The following is a 26,620-nucleotide window of genomic DNA, read 5'->3' on the forward strand; positions in this document are numbered from 1 at the left end:
GCTCGAGGATAGCCAGAGTGAGAGCTGAGGGCCTTCTCAGGTCTTTCCTGAGCATGCGCACAGCCTTGGGAATGAACATAGCCCTGAACATGCATGTGGTCCTCCCATATTCCCAGGAATATGCCTGAACTTTTCAAAGCCCCAGTGGATATATTATTCCTTAGCTTTACCTTTTAAACTTTTTGGTTATCTACTCCTCAAACAGCTGTGAAGTTAATCAATTGCCTCTAATAATTTTCCAAAAAAGCCCCGGCAGGGAAGGCTTTCTGTACCTCCAAGTCAGGACAAATAAATACAAGTCTTGTAAGTGGGGTCTTCCGGGAATTGTCAGACAGATCAAATAATGACAATTCTCTAGAAATGAGGCTTGACAGGAGCTCCAACTGTGTTCTGCGTCCTCCAGGGGCTACCAGGTTGCTGGCTTTCCCTATGGCTGCAGGCTGTGGATTCTCAAGGCTACTGCAGAGCTGGAGAGCAAAGGATGGGCATAGCGCAAGTGAAAACGCCACAAAGCTTACTATTCTTACCAAAATGCAGCCGTTTTTCATGAATAAATACTCCCCAGATTGGTGCAAGCCTTTGGTTAATTTCCAGAGTGCTGCAAAAGTTGATTCTGATCATTTTTGCCAATTCTTGTCATTTCTATTATGGGTAGAATTTTCAGAAGTCCTCATTCTGCCATTTTTGCTGATAACTTACTTTAATAATTTGCTTTCCAGGGAGCTTCCCTGGTGGCGCAGTGGTTGAGAGTCCACCTGCCGATGCAGGGGACACGGGTTCGTGCCCCGGTCCAGGAAGATACCACATGCCGCAGAGCGGCTAGGCCCGTGAGCCATGGCCGCTGAGCCTGCGCTCCGCGATGGGAGAGGCCACAACAGTGAGAGGCCCACGTACCGCAAATAAATAAATAAATAATTTGCTTTCCAGTGATTGACTATATTTCTAAGGATTATTTTGTAAAACTGCAAGTAAATGAAGAAAAAATCATTTTAAACAAGATTTTCTGATAGGGCTTAACAAAACTCGTACATCAAGGCTCCCAGATTCTGTGGGGTTTGTGCCCCACAAACAACACAATCACTCTAAAATGAAATCAAAAGGTCACAGAATCTCAGGGCCAGAAAAAGCCTGAGGCACCACAGCATATCTTCCTTGTAGATCACCCTATTCTAAAAGCACTCCAGGATACTGCTGCTTCCAAAACTGCCTTCTCAGCGATACATTTTTTGAATTTTTTAGAAAACTGAGGTATAGTTGATGTACAATATTATTTAAGTTTCAGGTGTACAACACAGTGATTCACAATTTTTAAAGGTTATATTCCATTTATAGTTATTATAAAATATTGGCTATGTTCCCTGTTTTGTATTATATGTACTTGTAGCTTATATTTTATACATAGTAGTTTGCGCCTCTTAATCCCCGACCCTTATCTTGCCCTTCCCTACTAGTAACCACTAGCTTGTTCTCTATATCTGTCAGTCCGTCTCCTTTTTGTTATATTCACTAGTTTAATACATACACATTTAACATACTGTCAGGTCACAGCTTCAAAAACATAAGAAAATGTTCACGTCAGACAGGTATGGTAAGGGCTGAATATACATTAATATACTCATTCCATAAATTTTTACAGAGTACCTACTATGTGCTAAGCACAGAGAATAAGACATCACTGAGATGTAGCCTCCATCCTCCAAAAGCTTTTAATCTAGTAGAGAGGATAGGTCTGGAAACAACTAACAACAATAAGTCCTATAAGAAAGGAAAGTGAGAGAGAAGAGATCAAGATGGTGGAGTAAGAAGACATGGAGCCCACCTCCCCCCACAAAAGCATAAAAAATACATCTACATGTGGAATAATTCTCACTAGAACTAACTGGAGGGACTTCCCTGGTGGTGCAGTGGTTAAGAATCCACTTGCCAAGGCAGGGGACATGGGTTCGAGCCCTGGTCTGGGAAGATCCCACATGCCATGGAGCAACTAAGCCCATGTGCCACAACTACTGAGCCTGCACTCTAGAGCCCGTGAGCCACAACTACTGAAGCCCACGTGCCACAACTACTGAAGCCTGTGCACCAAGAGCCCATGCTCTGCAACAAGAGAAGCCACCGCAATGAGAAGCCCATGAACCACAAGGAAGAGTAGCCCCCGCTCACGGCAACCAGAGAAAGCCCACGTGCAGCAACGAAGACCCAACGTAGACAAAAATTAAAAATTAATTAATTAATTAAAATAAAAAAGAAAAGAATCCATCTGCCAATGCAGAGGACACGGGTTCGAGCCCTGGTCCGGGAAGATCCCACATGCTGAGAAGCAACTAAGCCCCTGTGCCACGACTAATAAGCCTGCGCTCTAGAGCCCGAGAGCCACAACTACTGAAGCCCACGCCCCTAGAGCCCGTGCTCCACAAGAGAAGCCACCACAACGAGAAGCCCACGCACCACAACGAAAAGTAGCCCCCTCTTGCCGCAACTAGAGAAAGCCCCCATGCAGAAACAAAGACCCAACGCAGCCAAAAATAAATTAATTAATTAATTAATTTTAAAAAAAACCCTGGAAACTGGCAGAAGCACTCCTGTACAACCAAGATTGTAAGAACGATCCACACATAATCCAGTAGGAAGGGAAGAAAAGTGATCAGGTTGAGACCCGTGCCCCTGGGAGGGGAATCAGAGGAAAAGGGAGGTCGCATGGGTCGACACCCACCCTGGGGAGTGATCAGGTTGAGCCACAGACTGGGTGTCCCAGAGCTGGGGTTCTTTGTGGAGGAGACAAGGCCCCTCGGCTGGTTGGAGGACAGCTAGACAAACAAGACTGGACTCCACTTGTGAAGAGTGCATGCACGTTGGCTGTCCCCGAGGCAGGGCAGAGATCGATCTGCTCTGAGGCGGCTGGTTTTCCCACGACCAGCTAGCCATGCACCTCAGCCTGAAGAACCGAGCAATGCTTCCATCCCACTCATTCCATGCCACAGCACTCCAATTGGATCTGGGGTAGCCACGACCAGAGAAAAGACTTGACCATGGGATGCAGAGGTGACTGAGTCGTGGGGTGGAGCCTGGGTGGGGCGGCAGTGGCCATTGTTGACACTTCCTCAAGCAGCGTCCCAGAAGCCACCCAGATCTCTGATGGCAGCCACCCCACCACAGCTCACTCCCCCACCCCAATACACACAGAGTGACCACAAGGGCCCTGCCTGCCCTGAGGAGCAGTTCTACAACAGGGTGGGAGCAGCTGAGGCTGGGGACAGTGACCAGCTGTGAGAGACAATGGGGAACTGCCCCTAAGGCAGGGCAGAGAGAGGTCTGCCCTAGCAGCTGCTGGGTTTCCCGTGACTGCCTTGCCGTGCCCGCCAGCCCAAGCTCAGTGAATACTCTAGCCCCGCTCAACCCATGCCACAGCACTGACTGGATCTGGGGTGCCCATGACGAGGAAAAGACTCAACTATGGGACACAGAGGTGACCCAGTCCCAGAGTGGAGCTACTCTTAGCTCTTACTCAAGCAGTGCCTCAGAAGCCCCCCAGATCTCTGACAGTGGCTGCTGCACCACATCTAACCTCCCAATATACATGGAGAGTTCACACAGGCACCGTCTTTCCTGTAGGGCAGTTCCACAACAGGGCAGGGGTGGCAGAGGCTGTGAGGAACAAAGGGGATCTGCACCTGAGGCTATGTGGAGCCACAGACACCTATACAGGCAGTGCATTAGACCTTTGTCAGCGCATGGCCCCGCTTGCTTCAGCACTCTCCTCCTCTGGGGCAAAGGTCCTGGTGTGGGGAGAGGGAAAAATACACACTTAAAGGGAACAGAGTTAGCTCAGGCCCCACCCCCAAGAGGGTGGTGACAGCCACTGAGCAGAGAGGAAGTCCCACCTCACACCCACCTCCAGCTCTAGCCCTTATAGCTCCAGCCACACCAGCTACAAAGGTGATAGCTGCCAGCACACCCTGAGGAATGATGTGACTTGCATTCACATCAAATCCAGCTCTCCCACCAAAGGCATCTGGCATACACAGTCTGTATAGAGATGGTCCCACAGAAAAATACACCTTCAAGACTGCAATAGATAACTGTTTCACCTAAATCACAGACGTAAGAAAGTTAAGCAAAATGAAAAGGCAGAATAACTACTCTTAATTGAAAGAGCAAGAGAAAGCCCCTGAAAAATAAATAATGAAACAGAAATAAACAATTTACCACATAAAGAATTCAAAACATTGGTAATAAAAATGTTAACTGAATTAGGGAAAAGAATTGATCTAAACAGTGACCATTTCAACAAGGAACTAGAAAATATAAAAAAAACCCAATCAGAAATGAATAATTCAACAGCTGAAATAAAAAACACACTAGAAGGAATGAATAGCAGACAAAGTAATACAGAGGAACACATAAGTGATCTAGAAGACAGAATAATGGAAACCACACAATCAGAACAGCAGAAAGAAAAACAAATTTTTAAAAATTAAAGCAATTGAAGAGATCTCTGGGACACTAAGCATCCAAACATTTGCATTATGTGGGTTCCAGAAGGAGAAGAGAGAGAAAAGCAGACCAAAAATGTACTTGAAGAAATTATGCCTGAAAACTCCCCAAACCTGAAGAAGGAAACAGATATCCAGGTACAGGAATCACAGAGGGCCCCAAACAAGATGAACCCAAACAGACCCACACCAAGACATATCATAATTAAAATGGCAAAAGTTATAGATAAAGAGAGAATTCTAAAGGCAGCAAGAGGAAAACAAAGAGTCATATGCAAGGGAACCCCCATAAGGCTATCAGCTATTTCTTTGCAGAAACCTTGCAGGCCAGAAGGGAGTGACATAATATATTCAAAGTGCTGAAAGGGAAAAACCTGCAACCTAGGATACTCTACCCATCAAGATTATCATTTACAAGGAGAGATGAATAACTTCTCGGATATGCAAAAACTAAAAGAGTTCATCAATACTAAACCTACCGTAAAAGAAATCTGAAGGGTCTTCTCTAAATGAAAAAGAAGTAAGAATCTATAGGAAAGGGAAAATCCCACTAGGAAAGGCAAATATATAGTAAGGATTGAGAATCAAACACTTAAATAAGCCAGTATGTAGATTAAAAAACAAAAAATTGTAAAAGCAACTATAACTTCAGTAAACAGTAAAGGGATAAGATTGAAGATGTAAAATATGACATCAAAAAACACAAAATGGGGCTTCCCTGGTGGCGCAGTGGTTGAGGGTCCGCCTGCCGATGCAGGGGACACAGGTTCGTGCCCTGGTCTGGGAGGATCCCACATGCTGCGGAGCGGCTGGGCCCATGAGCCATGCCCACTGGGCCTGCGTGTCCGGAGCCTGTGCTCCACAGTGGGAGAGGCCACAGCAGTGAGAGGCCTGCGTACCGCAAAAAAAAAAAAAAAAAAAAATGTAGGGCAGGGAAGTAAAAAATGTAGATCTTTTGGAATGTGTTTGAACTTAAATGACTACTACTTTAAAACAAGTAGATATAATTATAGGTCAGCATATATGAACCTCATGGTAACTACAAATCAAAAACCTACAATAAATACACAAAAACTAAAAAGAAAGGAACACACGCACACTGCTAAAGAAAATCCTCAAACCACAAGGGAAGAAGCAAAAAGAAGAAATGAAAAGAGAATAACTACAAAAACAAGTGGAAAACAAGTAATAAAATAGCAATAAGTACATACTTATCAATAATTACTTTAAATGTCAATGGACTACATGCTCTGATCAAAAGACATAGGGTGGCTGATTAGATAAAAAGCAAGACCCTTCAATATGCTGCCTACAGAAGACTCACTTCAGGGATAAAGACACATAGAATAAAAGTGAGGGGATGGAAAAAGATGTTTCATGCAAACAGAAAGAAAGCGGGGGTAGCAATACTCATATCAGACAAAATAGACTTTAAAACAAAAGCTATAACAAAAGACAAAGAAGCATATTATATAATAATAATAAAGGGATCAATACAAGAAGAGGATATTACATTTGTTAACATATATGTACCCAATACAGGAGCACCTAAATATATAAAGCAAAGACTAACAAACATAAAAGGAGATATTGACAATAATAAATAATAGTAGGGGACTTTACCACCTCACATCAATGGACAGATCATCCAGGCAGAAAATCAATAAGGCAACAGTGGTCTTAAATGACAAAATAGTCCAGTTGGACTTAATATATATCTACAGGACATTACAATGAAAAACAGCAATACACATTCTTTTCAAGTGCACACAGAATGTTCTCCAGGATAGATCACATGCTAGGCCTCAAAACAAGTCTCAACAAACTTAAGAGGATAGAAATTATATCAAGCATTTTTTCTGACCACAACAGTATGAAACTAGAAATCAATGACAGGAAGAAAAATGGGGAAATCACAAACACATGGAAACTAAATGACATGCTACTAAAAACCCAACAGGTCAATGAAGAAATCAAAGAGGAGATCAGAAAATACCTTGAGGCAAAGGAAAATGGAAAAACAACATTCCAAAATCTATGGGATGTAGCAGAAGCAGTTCAAAGAAGGAAGTTTATAGCAATACAGGCCTTCCTCAAGAAACAAGAAAAATCTCAAATAAACAACCGATCATGCCACCTAAAGGAATTAGAAAAAGAACAAACAGTACAGCAGAAACTAACACACCATTGTAAAGCAATTATACTCCAATAAAGATGTTAAAAAAAAGAACAAAGCCCAAAGTCAGCAGAATGAAGGAAATAATAAAGATCAGAGAGGAAATAAATAAAATAGAGATAAAAAACAATAGAAAAGATCTATGAAACCAAGAACTGTTTTTTTGAAAATATAAACAAAATTGATCAACCTTTAGCCAGGCTCACCAAGAAGAGAGAGGACCCAAATAAATATGAAATGAAAAGAGGAGAAATGACATCCATACCACAGAGATACAAAAAATCATAAGAGAATACTATGAATAGTTATATGCCAACAAATTGACAACCTAGAATAAATGGACCAATTTCAAAAAACATACAACCTGCTAAGACTGAATCAAGAAGAAACAGACAATTTGAATCCACTGATCACTAGTAGCGAAATTGAATTTGTAATTAAAAAAAAAAAAACCACTCCCAGCAAACAAAACTGCAAGACTGGATGGCTTCACGGGGAAATTCTACCAAGCATATAAAGAAGAACTGACACCTCTCCTTCTCAAGCTATTCTGAAAAATTAAGAGGATGGAACACTCCCAAATTCTTTCTACAATGCCACGATTACTCCAATACCAAAACCACAAAAAGATGCTACAAGAAAAGAAAATTACAGGCCCGTATCTTTGATGAATGTACATGCAAAAATCCTCAACAAACTATTAGCAAACTGAATCCAACAATATATAAAAAGGATCATATACCATAATCAAGTTGGATTTATTCAAGTTGGATTTATTCCAGGGACACAAAGATGGTTCAAATTTGCAAATCAATCAATGAGATACACCATATTAACAACAGGAAGGACAAAAATCACGATTATCTCAATAGATGCAGAAAAAGCATTTGACAGAGTTCAATATCCATTCATGATAAAAACTCTCATCAAATTAGGTATAGCAGGAACATATCTCAATGCAATAAAGGCCATTTATGACAAACCCACAGCTAACATCATATTCAACAGTAAAAAGCTAAAAGCCTTTTCTCTAAATTCAGGAACAAGACAAGAATGCCCATTCTCTCCACTATTTAACATAGTACTGGAAGTCCTAGCCACAGCAATCAGACAAGGAAAAGAAATAAAAGTATCCAAATTGGATGGAAAGAAGTAAAACTGTCACTATTTGCAGATGACATGCTACTTTATACAGAAAACCCTAAAGTCTCCACCCCAAAACTATTAGAACTAATAAATGAATTTGGCAAAGTTGCAGGATACAAGATTAATACATAGAAATCTGTTGCTTTTCTGTACACTAATAATGAACTATCAGAAAGAGAAAGTAAGAAAAAAAAACCTCCCTTTAAAATTGCATTAAAAAGAATAAATTATCTACAAATAAACTTAACCAAGGAGGTGAAAGACCTATACTCTGAAAGCTATAAAGCATTCTGAATGAAACTGAAGATGATACAAAGAAATGGAAAGATACACTGTGCTCTTGGATTGGAAGAATTAATATTTGTTAAAATGGCCATCCTACCCAAAGCAATCTATAGGTTTAATGCAATTCCTATCAAAATACCCATGACATTTTTTTTCACAGAACTGGAACAAATAAAATTCATATGGAACCACAAAAGACCATGACTTGCCAAAGCAATCTTGAGAAAAATGAACAAATCTGGAGGTATCATACTCCCTGACTTCATAATTATACTACAAAGCTATGGCAATCAAAACAGTATGGTACTGGCACAAAAACCAACATATAGATAAACAGAATAGAATAGAGAGTTCAGAAATAAACCCACGCACCTATGGTCAATTAATCTACACCAAAGAAGGCAAGAATATACAATGGAGAAAAGACAGTCTCTTCGATAAGTGGTGCTGGGAAAACTGGATGGCTATATGTAAAACAATGAGATTAGAACATTTCCTCACATCACATACAAAAATAAACTCAAAATGGATTAAAGATCTAAATGTAAGACCTGAAACCATAAAACTCCTAGAAGAGCTCATAGGTAGAACACTCTTTGACATAAATTTTAGCAATATTTTTACGGGTCTGTCTCCTAAGGCAAAAGAAATAAAAGCAAAAATAGACAAATGGAACCTAATTAAACTTAAATGCTTTTGTACAGCAAAGTAAATCATCCACAAAATGAAAAGATAAACTACGAATGGGAGAAAGTATTTGCCAATGATATGACCAACAAGGGGTTGATATCCAAAATATACAAAGAGCTCATATAACTCAATATCAAAAAAACAAACAACCCAACTAAAAAATGAGCAGAAGACCTGAATAGACATTTTTCCAAAGAAGACATACAGATGACTAACAGGCACATGAAAAGATGCTCAACATCACTAGTTATCAGAGAAATGCAAATCAAAGCAACAAGGAGATATGACTCCATACCTGAATGGCTATCATCAAAAAGCCTACAAATAATAAATGTTGGAGAGGATGTGAAGAAAAGGGAACCCTTGTATACTGTTGGTGGGAATGTAAATTGATGCAGCCTCTATGAAGAACAGTATGAAGGTTCCTCAATAAATTAAAAATAGAACTACCATATGATCCAGCAATTCTACTCCTGGGTATACACCTGGAAAAAACGAAAACACTAATTCAAAAAGATACATACACCCCAATGTTCATAGCAACACTGTTTACAATAGCCAAGATATGGAAGCAACCCAAGTGCCCATCAACAGATGAATGGATAAAGAAGATGTGGTATATATATACAATGGAATATTACTCAGTCATAAAAAAGAATGAAATACTGCCATTTCCAGCAACATGGATGGACCTAGAGAATATTACCCTTAGTGAAATAAATTAGACAAATACAAATACTGTATGATATCACTTATATGTGGAATATAAAAAAATACAAGCAAATATATATGTAAAACAGAAACAGACTTACAGATATAGAAAACAGATTAATGGTTACCAAAGGGGAAAGGGAAGGGGGGAAGAGCAAATTAGGGGTATGGGATTAAGAGATAAAAGCTATTATGTATAAGATAGATAAGCAACAAGGATATACTGTATAACACAGGGAATTATAGCTATTGTCTTGTAATAACTTTTAACAGAGTATAATATGTAAAAGTACTGAATCACAATGCTGTACACCTGAAACTAATATTGTAAATCGACTATACTTCAATCTAAAAAAAAGAAAGGAAGGTGATGTGGAAGGCAACAAATGATTAATCTGGGAATGAATGGATCTTCAACAACCTTGAAAAGGTGGCATCAGAGCTGAACCTTAATGGAAATAAGATATAAGTGGGATGGGGGAAGGGAGGAAACTCCTGTATGGGGGAACACCAAAAGGATCTGACAAGCAACTGCATGTGGGATGGGTCTGGGAAGAGTGAGAAAGAGAGAGAGTCAAAAATAAGTTGCAGTTTTCAAGTGTGGGTGATGAAATGGTAGCAGAAAAACATGGTTGGGGATAGGGGGATAATAATCTTGATCCAGCCAGAACCTGTTGGAGTCATGGATTTGGTTGACAAAGGAATGAGAGGTTAAAAAAAAAAAGAGCGAAGAGGAAAATCAACCTGCATAGGGATCATGTAGACGGGCATCGTAGATGGCAGGTTGATTAGCAGAGCCTAGGAAAACAGGAGGAATCCAGAAAAACAAAACTCAGCCTAAAATGTACCTTCATCCCCTTCCTCCTGGGTCCACTTAGTGTCCTGGTCTTCCCAGCCTCTGCTCATCTGTGCATAGGTCCTGCACCCATCTTCATTTCTCTTCCTTCCAGTGCCCTGCTTTTCTGACAACCAAGAATTTTGAAAATAAAGAGCTGGATAACAATTCTTAGCACTGGTCTAGACCTATGCTATCCAGTACAGTAGCCACTAGCCACGTGCAGCTATCTACAATTAAATTGATTCAAATTAAATACAAACAAAAATTCAGTTAGTTGCCTTAACCACATTTCAAGCACTCAATAGCCACGTGCAGCTAGTGGCTACCGTATTGGACAGCACAGCTGTAGAATAGTTCCATCATCACAGTTCTATTGGACAGTCCTATTCTAATGGCATTTCTATGATTCTGTAGGAGGTGGAGGTGGCGTGGGTTGTTAGGAGGGGTACTCCAAGTGCTTGGAAGAGAAGATGGGTTCACTTGTCTCTTTCTTAAGAGAGCCTGTATGTGAATTTCTAAGTAATTGAGGCGGCAATTATTTATTAAGTTCCGTACGTGGTTCTGTGAGGAACACAGAGGAAACATCCTTATAAACATTCACTAAATGTTAAATAAACAAGCTAAGGCATCATAAAATCATAATCTAGTTAAGCATATGAGCCTTAGGTAAATGAAATAGCTAAAAATACAAGGTAATGTATATAGGCAAGTGTTGATAATAACTAAGTGCTGTCAAAATTCAGAAAAGGGGGAAGTCAGTCAGCATTGGAGTCATCAGGGAAGATTTCGAGGACGATGCAGGATTTGGACTGGTCCCTAAATTATTGCTTGGATATGGATGAGCAGAGATAAGAGGGGAGAATATTCCAGATGAGAGGAACACCTCATGTGTGTCAGAGACAGGGACAGGTTCCAGAGAATACTGAGCAAAGAGATTAGATAGGTGGCTTAGGACTGGATTGTGGAGGCCTGAAAGCCAGGCAGTATAGTCCAAAGTCTCGGTAAAGCCATTAACAGTTTTCAGAGCACTTTCACATGACCCTGTGACAGCCCCTTGGGATAGCCAGGGCAAGGATCATTACTTTCATTTTAGAGTTGAGGAACTGAGTCTCAGGTGATATGACTTGCCCAGGGTTATATAGTTAATGAACAGTATAACCAGGATTCAAACTGAGTTAATCTTACTCTCCATTCAGTATTCTTCCCACTATACCTTGCTGTTAGGATAAAAGCTAGATTTGAAGCACTGGAGAGAGGGAGACCAATGAGAAAGTTGTAATAATCCAGGCATGAAGTGTTGAAGGCCTGACCTAAGGTGGCAAGAAACCAGATGCTCTGGTTATATAATATCCCATAAAGCAGACTGACAATTCAGTACCCACTGTTTATAGGGGAGAGTAAGAGTAGACAGTCTGAGGTTAGAACACTAGAGTTATTTTTAACTGGAAGTGATCTAAACTACCCCCAAAGGAATAAATATTAACAATATAATTCATATACTGTGTCCGGACTTTTCCAGACAGCTGCAGGCAATGTTTTGGACATGGTTCCTAAGCAAATATCACTTTATATGTCTATGCATTTTAATGAGCCATTTCTGACTTGATAGTGTTTCTTTCCTCTGTCGATTTCAATTTTCATTTCTGAAAACTAATTGGTCATATGATTTCTTACCTCATCTACATTTCCAGTGAGAAAGGACTAGTGCAAAAAGGTCAAGGAGCTACAGGCCTTGGAGTTTTTCCACCCTATTTAGTAAAACTAATTATTAGCTTAGCAATTAATTACCTAATAATGATTTACTAAGAAAACACTAAAATACAACATTGCCAGATTAATCTTAAAGGATTTCTCTGCCCATGTCACTATGCTGCTAAGAAATTTCCACCAGCTTCCCAGATCGCTCCAACTGATAGGAATCAAATACAAATTCATCAGTCTGGCATTTAAGGCCCTCTCCAATATGGCCACATTCTACATTTCTAATTGTTCCCCACTGCTCATTACTCCTTCATGAGATCTACTCTTTTCAGCCAATATAAACCACATGATACACTGGAGGTTCTTTGCTCATTCATGTCCTACTTGCACATAAGTCCTACCACAAATACTACCTTCTCTATGAACCCTTCCTCTTCAATTTTCCCACCAAGAAATACTTGCTCCTTCTTCTAAGCCTCTATAGTCCTTTATTTATATCTCCTTTATGGCACTGGGCACTTTTTACTCTAGATTATTGTTATTTGCAGGCATGTCATCTCTCTGCTATTGGAATGAATTCCCATCTCAGCCCACGTAGTGTTCATCTCTGTATCTCCTACAGTTCTGATCATAGTGTCCTGCAGTAAGTTGTCCCCTAAGGGCCAACAACTGTTTATTGAATGAATGGGCACACTGACTAAAGTCCAAAAGCTGGTTTATATATCCATCCACACATTAATTTAACAATCCTTTGCTGAGTGCCTAGCATATGACCAGCACTGTGCTACGCCCTGGGGATAGCAATATATTTTAAGCAATTTCAAGTCTAATGGGAAGATAATGAGAAGGAGAGTTCATTTTGATATAGTATGGTCAGTGTCTGCACAGGGGGCTAGGGCAGAACAGCAGAGGGTTGTCTAAGCCAGCCTAAGGTACAGAGAAGGCTTTGGGAAGAAAGATGATGGCAGGACTTAGCCTTAACGGATAAATGTTAGGCAATTTGGGCAAGGGAAGGACGTTCCTGGCCGAGGAGAAACATGTACCAAAACACTGAGGGCTGAGAGACTGTGGAATAGTGATGCCACATGGAGACTGTCAAAGATTGAAGTTGATGAGGCAGGCAGGGCTGAGAGATGCTGGTCTTGGAAGCCTTGGTAAAAATTCTGGACTTAACCCAGGCTTCATGGAGCCCCTGAAGGGTTTCAAATACATCCAAGAGGAAGTCTAGGTATTCCACTATTTGCAGAAACCAAGCTGTGCAACAAGTAATTGCCTGTAATGTAGTTGGGTTTTTTTTACATTCATTATCAAATTAAATTCTGTTAAGAAACAAAACAAAACAAAACAGAAATTCTCAAAAACCTGAAGTAACCATCTTTGTCAAGGAAGGGTTTAAGGTGAGTCTCTGTCTTACAGCACACTCAGTGGTACAGCACAACTGGAGAAATCCTGAATCCTTTCCAGAAACAGTACTCTTCATTTGGAGCACTTTTCCAGTTTTCTCCTCTGTTTACAACCACCTCACCCACTTCCCAGACCACAGGAATTTTCCACACACTCTTTCAACATCACACTTCATTAGTAAATGTTGCTAGCAGACATATGATGTTTAAAAATTCTTTACCTCCAATGTAATGTAAAATTATACTGCCAGAGTTAAATTGTTGGATTACATAAAATTATATGTGTATCTTCACTTCCAAAACAAAAGATGTACTCCCAAGTTAATCCTAAGGCAGATTTCTGTAAAGTGAACTTGATTTTTCAATGTTATTTTATGATCATTTGAGCCATATTACCCAAGAAAAGACAATTTGACCCCATCCAGGAAAGATACAGCTTGTATTAAAATGGTTCCTCAGCCCTGATGTGCACTCTATGTATCAGACATGAGGAAAATAAATATCTATCTACCCACAAGCATGAAAGACCCAACCCTCCAACCACAACAAAAATACTCTCTAATATCTGACAGGCAGAAAATCTTGATCTGCTAAACAAAACACAGATCCATTTTTAATCCCTAAAAGTGGCTCTTCATAAAGTGGGTTTTCTTATTATCTGCCATCAGTTCTTTCATTAATACTAAGTTAAATTATTCTAAGTTAAATTAATTCAGTTAAAATGTCTTTTTATTGCACCTACCCTAGCAATTCCACTCTTAGTTTTATATCCAAGAAAAATGAGCACTCATGTCCACCAAAAGATATGGTAAAAAATGTTCATAGCAGTTTTATTCATAATAATCAAAACCTAAAAACACAAATGTCTATCAACACGGATGTTATGGACTAAATATTTGTGTCCTCCCAAAATTCATATGTTGAAGCCCTAATCCCATGTGATGGTATTTGGGATCTTCAGGAGGTAATTAGGTCATGTGGGTGGAGCTGTTATGAAAGGGATTAGTGGCCTTATAAAAAGAGATACCAAAGAGATATCTCTCTCCAGCATGTAAGGACACAGCAAGAAGGTGGCCATCTGCAATCCAGAAAGAGGGACCTCACCAGACACCTAATCTGCTGGTTCCATGTTCTTGGGCTTCCCAGCCTCCAGAACTGTGAGAAATAAATGTTTGCTGTTTAATCCCCCGGTCTATGGAATTTTGTTACAGCAGCCTGAATTGACTAAGACAAGGGGAATGGATAAATAAATTGTGGTGAATAACACATGGGAATGGTACACAGCTACAAAAAAGAACTAACTAATACTATACGCAAAACATAGATGGATCTCACATACCTTATGTTAAACAAAAGAAACCAGACACAAAACATTACATACAATACAATTCTATTTATATAAAGTTTGAAATCAGGAAAAGCTAACCTATGATGATAGCAGTCAAAGCAGTTGTTACCCTTGGGAGAAGGTACTGACTAAGAGGAGGCAAGAGAGAAACTTCTGGGGGATCAGAAATGTTCTGTCTTGATATGGGTGGAGGATGCACATACATAAAATTTCATTGAGCTGTACACTTAAGATTTGTGTACTTTATTGTCTGTAAGAAATACCTCAGTTCAAGAAAAAAGAAAAAGATAAGTCCCTATAGTGGATTTATTTCTGGTACAGATTGGCAATACGAATAAAAATTATGCTAACAACAAAATATTATTTTGTTATCAGGAGCAGAGATATAGTTATGAATTTATCCCTGTACACACACACACACACACATCAAATATAAGTGCAAGTAGTTTGGGGCTTCAGATATTATTTAGATATAAGGCTAATTTATTGGATTTTTCCATTTATAGCATTCTAAAATGTTATCTATTTATACAGGATCATTTTGATTTGAAAGTCACTTCATCAGAGAAATATATTGAATTTGTTCCCCAAATCTTAATGAAAGAAAACATAGTATACTAAAGAGAACACTGGCCTATGAATTAGAAGAGCTGGGTTTTATTTCTGCTCTTTTACTAGCCAAGTTACCTTGGGCCAGTCTTCAAAGATTCCCTTTCCTTATCCATAAAATGGAGATAATACTTTCCTCCCTACAAAGCTATAGTGAGGATCAAATAAGAAAATGGTTGTGAAAGTGCTTTGTAAAATTTAAATAAGTGTTAATATCCTCAAAGCTGTGTTTAATTAGAATTTGTGCCTGGGTGTGGCCAATAGAAAATGTACTTAAATTTCAAAGCTTGTATTTCAGTTTCACATATCTTACACTTCACCAGAGTCAGGATTAGCACATACACTCAAATTCTAAGATACCTGAAAAGTTGAAATAATTCCATTATAATAAATACTAAAAATAGATATGTTCAGGGAAGTTAGTAACTGCCTTCCTTGTTTTTCCTAATTATGACTTCTAGATGTAGCTCTAGTGATGTAATATGCATTATATTCAGTTCACACTTCTAGAACTTTTTTGTTTGTTTGTTTTTGTTTTTGTTTTCTTTCTGTGGTACGCGGGCCTCTCACTGCTGTGGTCTCTCCCGTTGCGGAGCACAGGCTCCGGACGCGCAGGCTCAGCGGCCATGGCTCACGGACCCAGCCTCTCCGCGGCATGTGGGATCCTCCCGGGCCAGGACACGAACCCGTGTCCCCTGCATCGGCAGGCGGACTCTCAACCACTGCGCCACCAAGGAAGCCCTGGTATTCTTTTTTTAAAAACTTTTAAAATTAATTTTTATTGGAGTATAGCTGCTTTACAATGTTGTGTTAGTTTCTGCTATACAGCAAAGTGAATCAGCTATACGTATACATATATCCCCTCTTTTTTGGATTTCCTTCCCATTTAGGTCACCTCAGAGCAATGAGGAGAGTTCCCTGTGCTATATACAGTAGGTGCTCATTAGCTACCTATTTTATGCATAGTAGTGTATATATGTCAATCTCAATCTCCCAATTCATCCCACCCCTGCCTTTCCCCCTTGGTATCCATACATTTGTTCTCTAAGTCTGTGTCTCTATTTCTGCTTTGCAAATAAGTCCATCTGTATCATTTTTCTAGATTCCACATATAAGAGGTATTATACAATATTTTTTTCTCTTTCTGGCTTACTTCACTGTATGACAGACTATAGGTCTATCCACATCTCTGCAAATGGCACAATTCCATTCCTTTTTATGGCTGAGTAATATTGCATTGTATATATATACCACATCTCCTTTATGCACTCCTCTGTTGATGAACATTTAGGTTGCTTCCATGTCCTGGATATTGTAAACAGTGCTGCAATGAACATTGGGGTGCATGTGTCTTTTTGAATTATGGCTCAGGTATATGCCCAAGAGTGGGACTACTGGATCATACGATGGTTCTACTTTTAGTTTTTTTAAGGAATCGCTATACTATTCTCCATAGTGGCTGTATCAATTTACATTCCCAACAACAGTGTGAGAAGGTTCCCTTTTCTCCACACCCTCTCCAGCATTTATTGTTTGTAGATTTGTTTGATGATGGCCATTCTGACTGGTGTGAGGTGATATCTCGTTGTAGTTTTGATTTGCATTTCTCTAATAATTAGTGACGTTGAGCATCTTTTCATGCTATTGACCATTAGTACGTCTTCTTTGGAGAAATGTCTGTTTAGGCCTTCTGCCCACTTTTTGATTGGGTTTTTTATTTTTTTCATATTGAGCTGCATGAGCTGTTTGTATATTTTGGAGATTAATCCCTTGTCAGTTGCTTCGTTTGCAAATATTTTCTCCCATTCTGAGGCCTGTCTTTTCATCTTGCTTATGGTTTCCTTTGCTATGCAAAAACTTTTAAGTTTAATTAGGCCCCATTTGTTGATTTTTGTTTTTATTTTCATTATTCTAGGAGGTGGGTCAAAAAAGATATTGCTGTGATTTATGTCACAGAGTGTTTTGCCGTGTTTTCCTCTAAGAATTTTATAGTGTCCAGCTTTACATTTAGGTCTTTAATCCATTTTGAGTTTATTTTTGTGTATGGTGTTAGGGAGTGTTCTAATTTCATTCTTTTGCATGTAGCTGTCCAGTTTTCCCAGCACCACTTACTGAAGAGACTGTCTTTTCTCTATTGTATATTCTTGCCTCCTTTGTCATAGATTAGGTGATCATAGATGCGTGGGTTTATCTCTGGGCTTTCTATCCTGTTCCAGTGATCTATATTTCTGTTTTTGTGCCAGTACAATACTGTCTTGATTACTGTAGCTTTGTAGCATAGTCTGAAGTCAGGGAACGTGATTCCTCCAGCTCTGTTTTTCTTTCTCGAGGTTGCTTTGGCTATTCAGGGTCTTTTGTGTCTCTGTGCAAATTGTAAAATTTTTGTTCTAATTCTGTGAAAAGTGCCATTGGTAATTTGATAAGGATTGCACTGAATCTGTAGATTGCTTTGGGTAGTATAGTCATTTTCACAATATTGATTCTTCCAATCCAAGAACATGGTATATCTCTCCATCTGTGTCATCTTTGATTTCTTTCATCAGTATCACTGATGAACATACATACAAAAATCCTCAAGAAAATACTAGCAAACAGAATCCAACAACACATTAAAAGGATCATACACCATGATCAAGTGGGGTTTAACTCAGGGATGCAAGGATTCTTCAATATATGAAAACTAATCAATGTGATACACCATAGTAACAAATTGAAGAATAAAAAACATATGATTATCTCAATAGATGCAGAAAAAGCTTTTGACAAAATTCAGCACCCATTTATGATAAAAAAAACTCTCCAGAAAGTGGGTATAGAGGGAACCTACCTCAACATAATAAAGGCCATATACAACAAACCCACAGCAAACATCATTCTCGATGGTGAAAAACTGAAAGCATTTCCTCGAGGATCTGGAAAAATACAAGGATGTCCACTCTCACCACTATTATTCAACATAGTTTTGGAAGTCCTAGCCACAGCAATCAGAGAAGAAAAAGAAATAAAAGGAATCCAAATTGGAAAAGAAGAAGCAAATCTGTCACTATTTGCAGATGACATGATACTATACATAGAAAATCCTAAAGATGCCACCAGAAAACTACTAGAGCTAATCAATGAAATTGGTAAAGTTGAAGAATACAAAATTAATACACAGAAATCTCTTGCATTCCTATACACTAACAATGAAAGATCAGAAAGAAAAATTAAGGAAACAATCTCATTTACCATTGCAACAAAAAGAATAAAATACCTAGGAATAAACCTGCCTAAGGAGGCAAGAGACCTGTACTCAGAAAACCACAGGAGACTCACTTTAGATTTAAGGACACACATAAGCTGAATTTGAAAGGATGGAAAAAGACATTCCATGCAAAGTGTAATCAAAAGAGCATAGGCGTGGTATACTTATATCACACAAAATCGATTTTAAGTTTAAAAAAATTGCCAAGAAATACAAAGAAAGACATTATATAATGATAAAAAGTCAATTCACCAGTAAGTTATAACAACACAAATATAAAGCATGCAATGTCAGAGGACACAAACATATGAAGCAAACACTGACAAAACTGAAGGGAGATATAGACAGCAACAAAATATTAGTAGGGGATTTCAACATGTCACTCTCAATAATGGACAGAATACTCAGACATGAGATCAGTAAGAAAACAAAAGACTTGAGCAACACTATATGAGCCTGACAGCCATATATAGAACATTCCACCCAATAGCAGCAAAATACACATTCTTCTCAAGTGCACACAGAACATTTCCTAAGACAGATCACATGTTAGGTAACAAAATAATTCTTAACAAATTTTAAAAGGTTGGGATCATACCAACTATATTTTCCAACCACAATGGAATGGAACTGGAAAATAATAGCAGGAGGAAAACTGGAAAATTCACAAATATGTGGAAATTTAAAAACACACTCTTGAACAACCAGTGAATCACAGAAGAAATCAAAAGGGAAATTGGAAAATACCTTGAGACAAATGAAAATGAAAGCACATCATACTAAAATTTATGGAATGCAGCAATAGCAGTACTAAGAGGGAAGTTTATAGTGAAAATTGCCTACATTAAAAGAGAAGAAATTTTTCAAATGAACAATCTAATATTACACCTCAATAAACTAGAAAAAAAGAACATATTAAGCCCAAAGTTAGGGGAAGGAAGTAATTAAGAGCAGAAATAAACAAAATAGAGAATAGAAAGAAATCGATGATACTAAGTGCTGAGTTTTTTTAAAGATCATCAAAATGTACAGACCTTTAACTACAGTAGTTTAAAAAAATACTCATAAATAAAATCAAAAATGAAAGAGGAAAAAATTTTAAATGAAAGAGGAGATATAATGAATGCCATAGAAATTAAAAGGATTATATTGACTACCATGAACAATTATACATCAACAAATTGGATAACCTAGAAGAAATGGATAAATTCCTAGAAATATATAACTAATCAAGACAATCATGAAGAAACAGAAAATCTGAACAGAACTATAAGTAGCAAGGAGATTGACTCAGTAATCAAAAACATTCCAACAAATAAAAAGCCCAGGACCAGATGGATTCACTGGTGAATTCTATAAAACATTTAAAGAAAAATTAACTTATTTTAAAGAATTAACTTTCAATTCATGTCTAAGTTAATTCTTAATTTAAAGAATTAACTTCATTCCTTTTTAAAAAGAGTTTCAGAAGCCAATCTTTCTCAAACTCTTCCAAAAAGCTGAAAAAGAGGGAGCCCTTCCCAGTTCACTTTGTGAGGCCAGCACTATCCTGATGCAAAAACCAGAAGAAAGACACTACAAGAAAAGAAAACAATAGGCCAATATCCCTGATGAATATAGACACAAAAATTTTCAACAAAATGCTAGCAAACCAAATTCAACAGTACATTAAAAAAATTATACACCATAACCAAGTAGAATTTATCTCCAGGATGCAAGGATAACTCAACATATGTAAATCAATCAATGTGATACACCACATTAACATAATGAAGGGAGAAAAATATCACATGATCATCTCAATAGATGCAGAAAAAGCATTTGACAAAATTCAACACTTTTTCAGGTTAAAAAGTTGAGTATTCTTAACTCAACAAACTAGGAATAAAAGGAAATTACCTCTACATGATAAAAGCCATATATAAAAAGTCCACAGTTAACATCATACTCCGTCATGAAAAACTGAAAGATTTCCTCATTCAGGAACAAGACAAAGATGCCCACTCTCACCACTTCTATTCAACATAGTACTGGAAGTTCTAGCCAGAGCCATTAGGCAATAAAAAGAAACAAAAGGCACTCAAATTAGAAAGGAGGAAGTAAAATTAGTTCTGTTTATATATGACATGACCTTATATGTAGAAAACTCTAAAGACACCACAAAAATTGTTAGAACTAATAAATTAATAGCATATGCTCTAACTATTAAGTCTTTACAGGATACAAAATCAATATACAAAAATCAGTTATATTTCTATATGCTAACAATGAACCATCTGAAATGGAAATTTAGAAACCAATTTCATTTAAAACAGCATCAAAAAGAATAAAATACTTAGGAATAAATTTAACCAAAGAGGTGAAACTCTTGCACACTGAAAATTACAAAACATTGCTGGAAGGAATTTAAAGGTACAAATACACGGAAAGATATCTCATGTTAATTGACTGTAAGACAATATTGTTCAAATGTCCACACTATCCAAATCAATCTACATGTTCAATATGATCCCTATCAAAATCCCAATGGCATTTTTTATAGAAATAGAAAAAAATCCTAAAATTCATGTAGAACCACAAAGAACCCCAAATAGCCAAAACAATCTTGAGAAAGAAGAACAAAGCTAGGTACCTCACACTTCCTAATTTCAAAACATATTACAAAGTTACAGTAATCAAAACAAAATGGTGCTGGCATAAAGACAGACATATGGACCAATGGAACACAGCACAGTACCCAGAAATAAACCCACACATATATGGTCAAATGATCTTTAACAAGGGTGCCAAGAGTACACAATGGGAAAAGGATAGTCACTTCAACAAATGGTGTGGGGCAAACTGAATATTCACATGTAAAAGAATGAAACTAGACCCTTATCTTACACCACACACAAAAATCAACTCAAAATTAAAGCCTTCAGCAGAAGACCTAAAACTATAAAACACTTAGAAGAAAACCTAGGGAAAAAACTTCAAGATATTGGTCTTGGCAATGATTTCTTGGATATGACACTAAAAGCACAGGCAACCAAAACAAAAACAGACAGATGGGACTACATCAAACTAAAAATCTTCTGCATAGCAAGGGAAACAATCAACAGAATGAAAAGGCAACCTACAGTATAGGAGATTTTATATATATATATATATATATATATATATATATATATATATATATATGTAAACCATATCTCTGATAAGGGGTTTATATCCAAAATATATAAGGAACTCCTACAACTCAATAGCAAATAATAATAGCAACTTTATTTTAAAATGGGCAAAGGACTTGAATAGACATCTCTCCAAAGAAGACATCCAAATGGCCAACAGATATATGAAAAAAGTGCTCACCATCACTAATCATCGGGGAAATGCAAATTAAAACCACAATTAGACATCATCTCACTCCTGCTAGGATGGCTATTTAAAAAAAAATAACAAGTGTTGGCAAAGATGTAGAGAAATGAAACCTTTCTACACTGTTGGTAGGAATGTAAAATGATGCCACTGTTATGGAAAAATAGTATAGATGCTCCTAAAAAATTAAAAATAGAACTACTATATAATCCAGCAATACCATTTCTGGGTATTTAACCAAAAGAATTGAAAATAGGCTTTGGAAGAGATATTTGCACTCCCATGTTCATTGCAGCATTATTCACAATGGCCAAGAGGAAGAAATAACCTAAATGTCCATCAATGAATGAATAAAGAAAATGTGGTATATATATGGTATATAAATACAATAGAATATTAGTCTGCCATATAAAAAGGAAATCCTGCAATATGCTACAACACAGATGGAACTTGAGGACCTTGTGCTAAGTGAAATAAGCCAGTCACAGAAGATCAAATACTGCATAGTTCCACTTAAATGAGGTATCTAAAGTAGTCAAACTCATAGAAACTGAAAGAATGGTGGTTGCCAGGGACTAGGGGGAGGGAGAAATGGGGAGTTGCTATTCAATGGGTATAGAGTTTCAGTCATGCAAGATGAAAACAACATTGTGGGGAGGACTTCCCTGGTGGCACAGTGGTTAAGAATCTGCCTGCCAATGCAGGGGACATGGGTTCAAGCCCTGGTCTGGGAAGATCCCACATGCCATGGAGCAACTAAGCCTATGCGCCACAACTGCTGAGCCTGTGCTCTAGAGCCTGCAAGCCACAACTACTGAGCCCACGTGCCACAACTACAGAAGCCGCATGCCTAGAGCCTGTGCTCTGCAACAAAGAGAAGCCACCGCAATGAGAAGCCCACGTACCACAATGAAGAGTAGCCCCTGCTCATCGCAACTAGAGAAAGCCCACATGCAGCAATGAAGACCCAACGCAGCCAAAAATAAATAAATAAATATAAATAAATTTTTTAAAAATAATTTTAAAATAAAATAACATTTTTTAAAAATTGTGCCTATAGTTAACAATATTGTGTAATGTACACTTAGAATTTTAAGAGGGTAGATTTCATATTATGTGTTTTTTACCACAATAAAAAAATATGTGATATGCAGCTAAACCGCTGCTGAGTGGGAAATTTATAGCACTAAATGCTTACCTCAGAAAAGAGGAAAAGTCTCAAATTTTCCCACCTTAAAAAAAAAAACTAGAAAAATAAGAGTAAAATAAACCCAAAGCAAGGACAAGGAAGGAAATAATCAATTTAAGAGCAAAAATCAATGAGATTGAAAACTGAAAATTAATAGAGAAAAATCAATGACATAAAGAGCTGATTCTTTGAAAAGAGCAATAAAATAGACAAATCTCTAGCGAGAATGACAAATAAAAAAAAAGAGAAAACACAAATTATTAATATCAGAACAAGACAGGGGATATCACTAGAGACTCTGCAAACACCAAAAGGATAAAGGAAATATGACAAACAAATTTTACAATTTTGAAAACTGGACCAATTCCATGAAAAACACAAACAAACACCCAATATGAAATAGATAATTTTAGTAGTCCTATAGCTATTAAGGAAATTGAATCTGTACTTTTAAAACTCCAGAGCTTCCCTGGTGGCGCAGTGGTTAAGAATCTGCCTGCTAATGAAGGGGACACAGGTTTGAGCCCTGGTCCAGGAAGATCCCACATGCCATGGAGCAACTGGGCCCATGCACCACAACTACTGGGCCTGCGCTCTAGAGCCTGCGAGCCACAACTACTGAAGCCGGTGTGCCTGGAGCCTGTGCTCCCCAACGAGAGAGGCCACCACAATGAGAAGCCCGTGCACCTCAAGGAGGAGTAGCTCCCGCTCACTGCAACTAAAGAAAGCCTGCACAGCAAGGAAGACCCAACACAGGCAAAAATAAATAAATAAATAAATAAAAATAAAATTCCCTTTAAAAAAAAAAAAAAACTCCAAAAAAATCTCCAGGCCCAGTTGGTTATACTAGAGAATTCTACCAACCACTTGAAGGAAAATTAATACACAATTAATTTTGTGTAGATACTATTACACAATCTCTTCCAGAAAATACAAGAGGAGGAAATACTTCCCAATTCTTATTATAAGGCTAATATCTCATTGATATGAAAATCAGACAAAGATAGTACTGAAAAATTAAATAACATGCCAATATCATTCATGAATAGAGACACAAAAATCCTTAACAAAATATTAGCAAATAGAATTCAGCAATATGTAAACAAATTTATACACTATGACCAAGTGGATTTATTTCAGGGATGCAAGCTGGGTTCAATATTTGAAAATCAATCAGTGTAATAAAAAAAATCACATGGTCATATTAGTGGATACTGAAAAAGCTATTTGACAAAATTCAACATTTATTGACGATAAAAATCCTCAGAAAACTAGGAATTAGGGGGGAATTGCCTCAATTTTAAAAAGAATATCTACCCAAAAAAAACTACAGTTAACATCACACTTAATGCTGAAAGATTGACTGCTTTCCCCCTAGGATTGGAAACAAAGCAAAGGTTCAGCTCTCACCACAGCTATTACACATAGTACTGGAATTCTGAGCCAGAACAATAAGAGAAGACAGAGAAATAAGAGGCATAAAAAGTGGAAAGAAAGAAATACCACTGTCCCTATTTGCAGATGACAAGATGGTCTACAAAGAAAATCCAAAGAAACCAACAACAGAAAAAACCTCCTAGAACTTAATCAGTAAATTCAGCAACATTGCCGGGTACAAATTATATAAAAATCAATTGCATTACTATGTACTAGCAATGAACACATGGAAACCAAAATTTAAAATACAATACCATTAACAGTCACACAAAAAATGAAATAATTATAATTCTAGCAAAACATATACAGGACTTGTATGTTAAAAACTACACAATGCTGAAAACGACACGATGCTAGCAAAAGAAATAAAAGAAGATGTGAATAAATGGAGAGATATGCCCTGTTCATGAATTGAAAGACTCACCATAGTAAAGATTTCAGTTCTCCCCAAAGTGATATACAGTTCTTATACAATTCCTATCAACATCCTAGCAAACTTTTTTTAGATATAGGCAAGCTTATTCTGAAAAGTATAGGGAAAGACAAACAAACAATACTGAAAAATAATAAAGGAAGAAGTATCACTCTACCCGATTTTAAAATTTATTATAGAGCTATAGTAATCAAGACTGTGTGAGATGGCAAAGGGACAGACACACAGATCAATGAATCAGAAAAGAGAACCCCAAAATAGGCCTATACAAGTACAGCATACTCATTTTCTACTATAGTACAAAAGCAATTCAATAGAGCTGAAGCAACTGGACATCCATAGTTTAAAAAAATTAACCTCAACCTAAACCTCACACTAAATACAAAAATTAACTCAAAATGAATCATGGACTTGAAGGTAAAATATAACTAAAAAAACTTTAGAAGAAAATCTAGGAGAAAATCTTTGAGACCGAGGGCTTAGTGAAGAGTCCTTAGACATAGCAACAAAAGCACAATCCATAAAAGAAAAAAATTGATGAACTGGACATCATCAAAATTAAAAGCTCTTGCTCTATGAAAAAAATCCTATTAATAAGATGAAAGGACAAGCCATAGACTGGTAGAAAAATATTTGCAAACTACATATGTGACAAAGAACTTATATCTAGAATATATAAAGAACTCTCAAAATTCAACAGGTAAAAAACAAAAAAATCCAAACAATGCAATTATAAAATGGGCAAAGGATTTGCAATAATGTAGATGGAATTTGAGGTATTATGCTAAGTGAAATAAGTCAGATGGAAAAAGACAAATACTGTATGATTTCACTTATATGTGAAATGTATAAACAAACAAAATAAATGAACAAATGAAACCAAATATAAACAAACACATAGATACAGAGAACAGAGTAGTGGTTACAAGAAGGGAAGGGGTGGAGGGATGGCAAAATGGGCAACGGGGGTCAACTGCATGGTGATAGATAGAAACTAGATTTTTGGTGGTGAGCCCACTGTCGTGTACACAGAAATAAAATATTGTACACATGAAACATAGGTTATTAACCACTGCTACCTCATAATTTTTTTTTATTTTAAAGAAAATAGGCAAAGGACATGAAGAGACATTTCACTGAAGATATAGGGATGGAAAATAAACACATGAAAAAATACTGACCATCGTTAGCCACTAGAGAAATGCAAATAAAACCACAATAAGATATCACTATGCACCTATCAGAATGGCTAAAATAAGAAACAATTACAACGACAATGCTGGTAAGGATGCAGAGAAACTGGATCTCTCATACATTGCCAGTGGGAGTGTAAAATGCTATACAGCCACTCTGGAGAAGTTTCTTTAAAAACTAAACATACACTTACCATATGACCCAGCAATTACTCTCCTGGGCATGTATCTCAGACAAATGAGAGTTATGTCTACACTAAATCCTATACTCAAATGTTTATAACAGTTTTATTTGCAACAGACCCAAACTGCAAATAACCAAAATGTCTCTCATTAGGTAAATGGTTAAACAAACTGTGGTATACCC

General features: G+C 37.5%; 1 protein-coding gene across 7 annotated transcripts in view; it reads right to left on the bottom strand.

The window, feature by feature from the left end:
• Nucleotides 1-26,620, bottom strand: part of ATG4A (autophagy related 4A cysteine peptidase) — a 64,242-nt gene that overhangs the window by 31,683 nt on the left and 5,939 nt on the right. The window contains exon 1 of one of the 7 annotated variants that reach the window (XM_060291913.2): nucleotides 10,347-10,444. The exons of 4 other annotated variants lie outside the window; for them this stretch is intronic. In XM_060291913.2, coding sequence (XP_060147896.1) covers nucleotides 10,347-10,404 — 58 coding nt within the window. In that variant the 5' untranslated portion in view covers nucleotides 10,405-10,444. Of the gene's footprint in view, nucleotides 1-10,346; nucleotides 10,445-26,620 lie in introns of those variants that run through there. 2 more of the 7 variants (XM_060291914.2, XM_060291912.2) reach the window with 2 other exon arrangements.

Source organism: Globicephala melas, chromosome X, assembly GCF_963455315.2.
Source record: "Globicephala melas chromosome X, mGloMel1.2, whole genome shotgun sequence".
Classification (NCBI taxonomy): Eukaryota; Metazoa; Chordata; class Mammalia; order Artiodactyla; family Delphinidae; genus Globicephala; species Globicephala melas.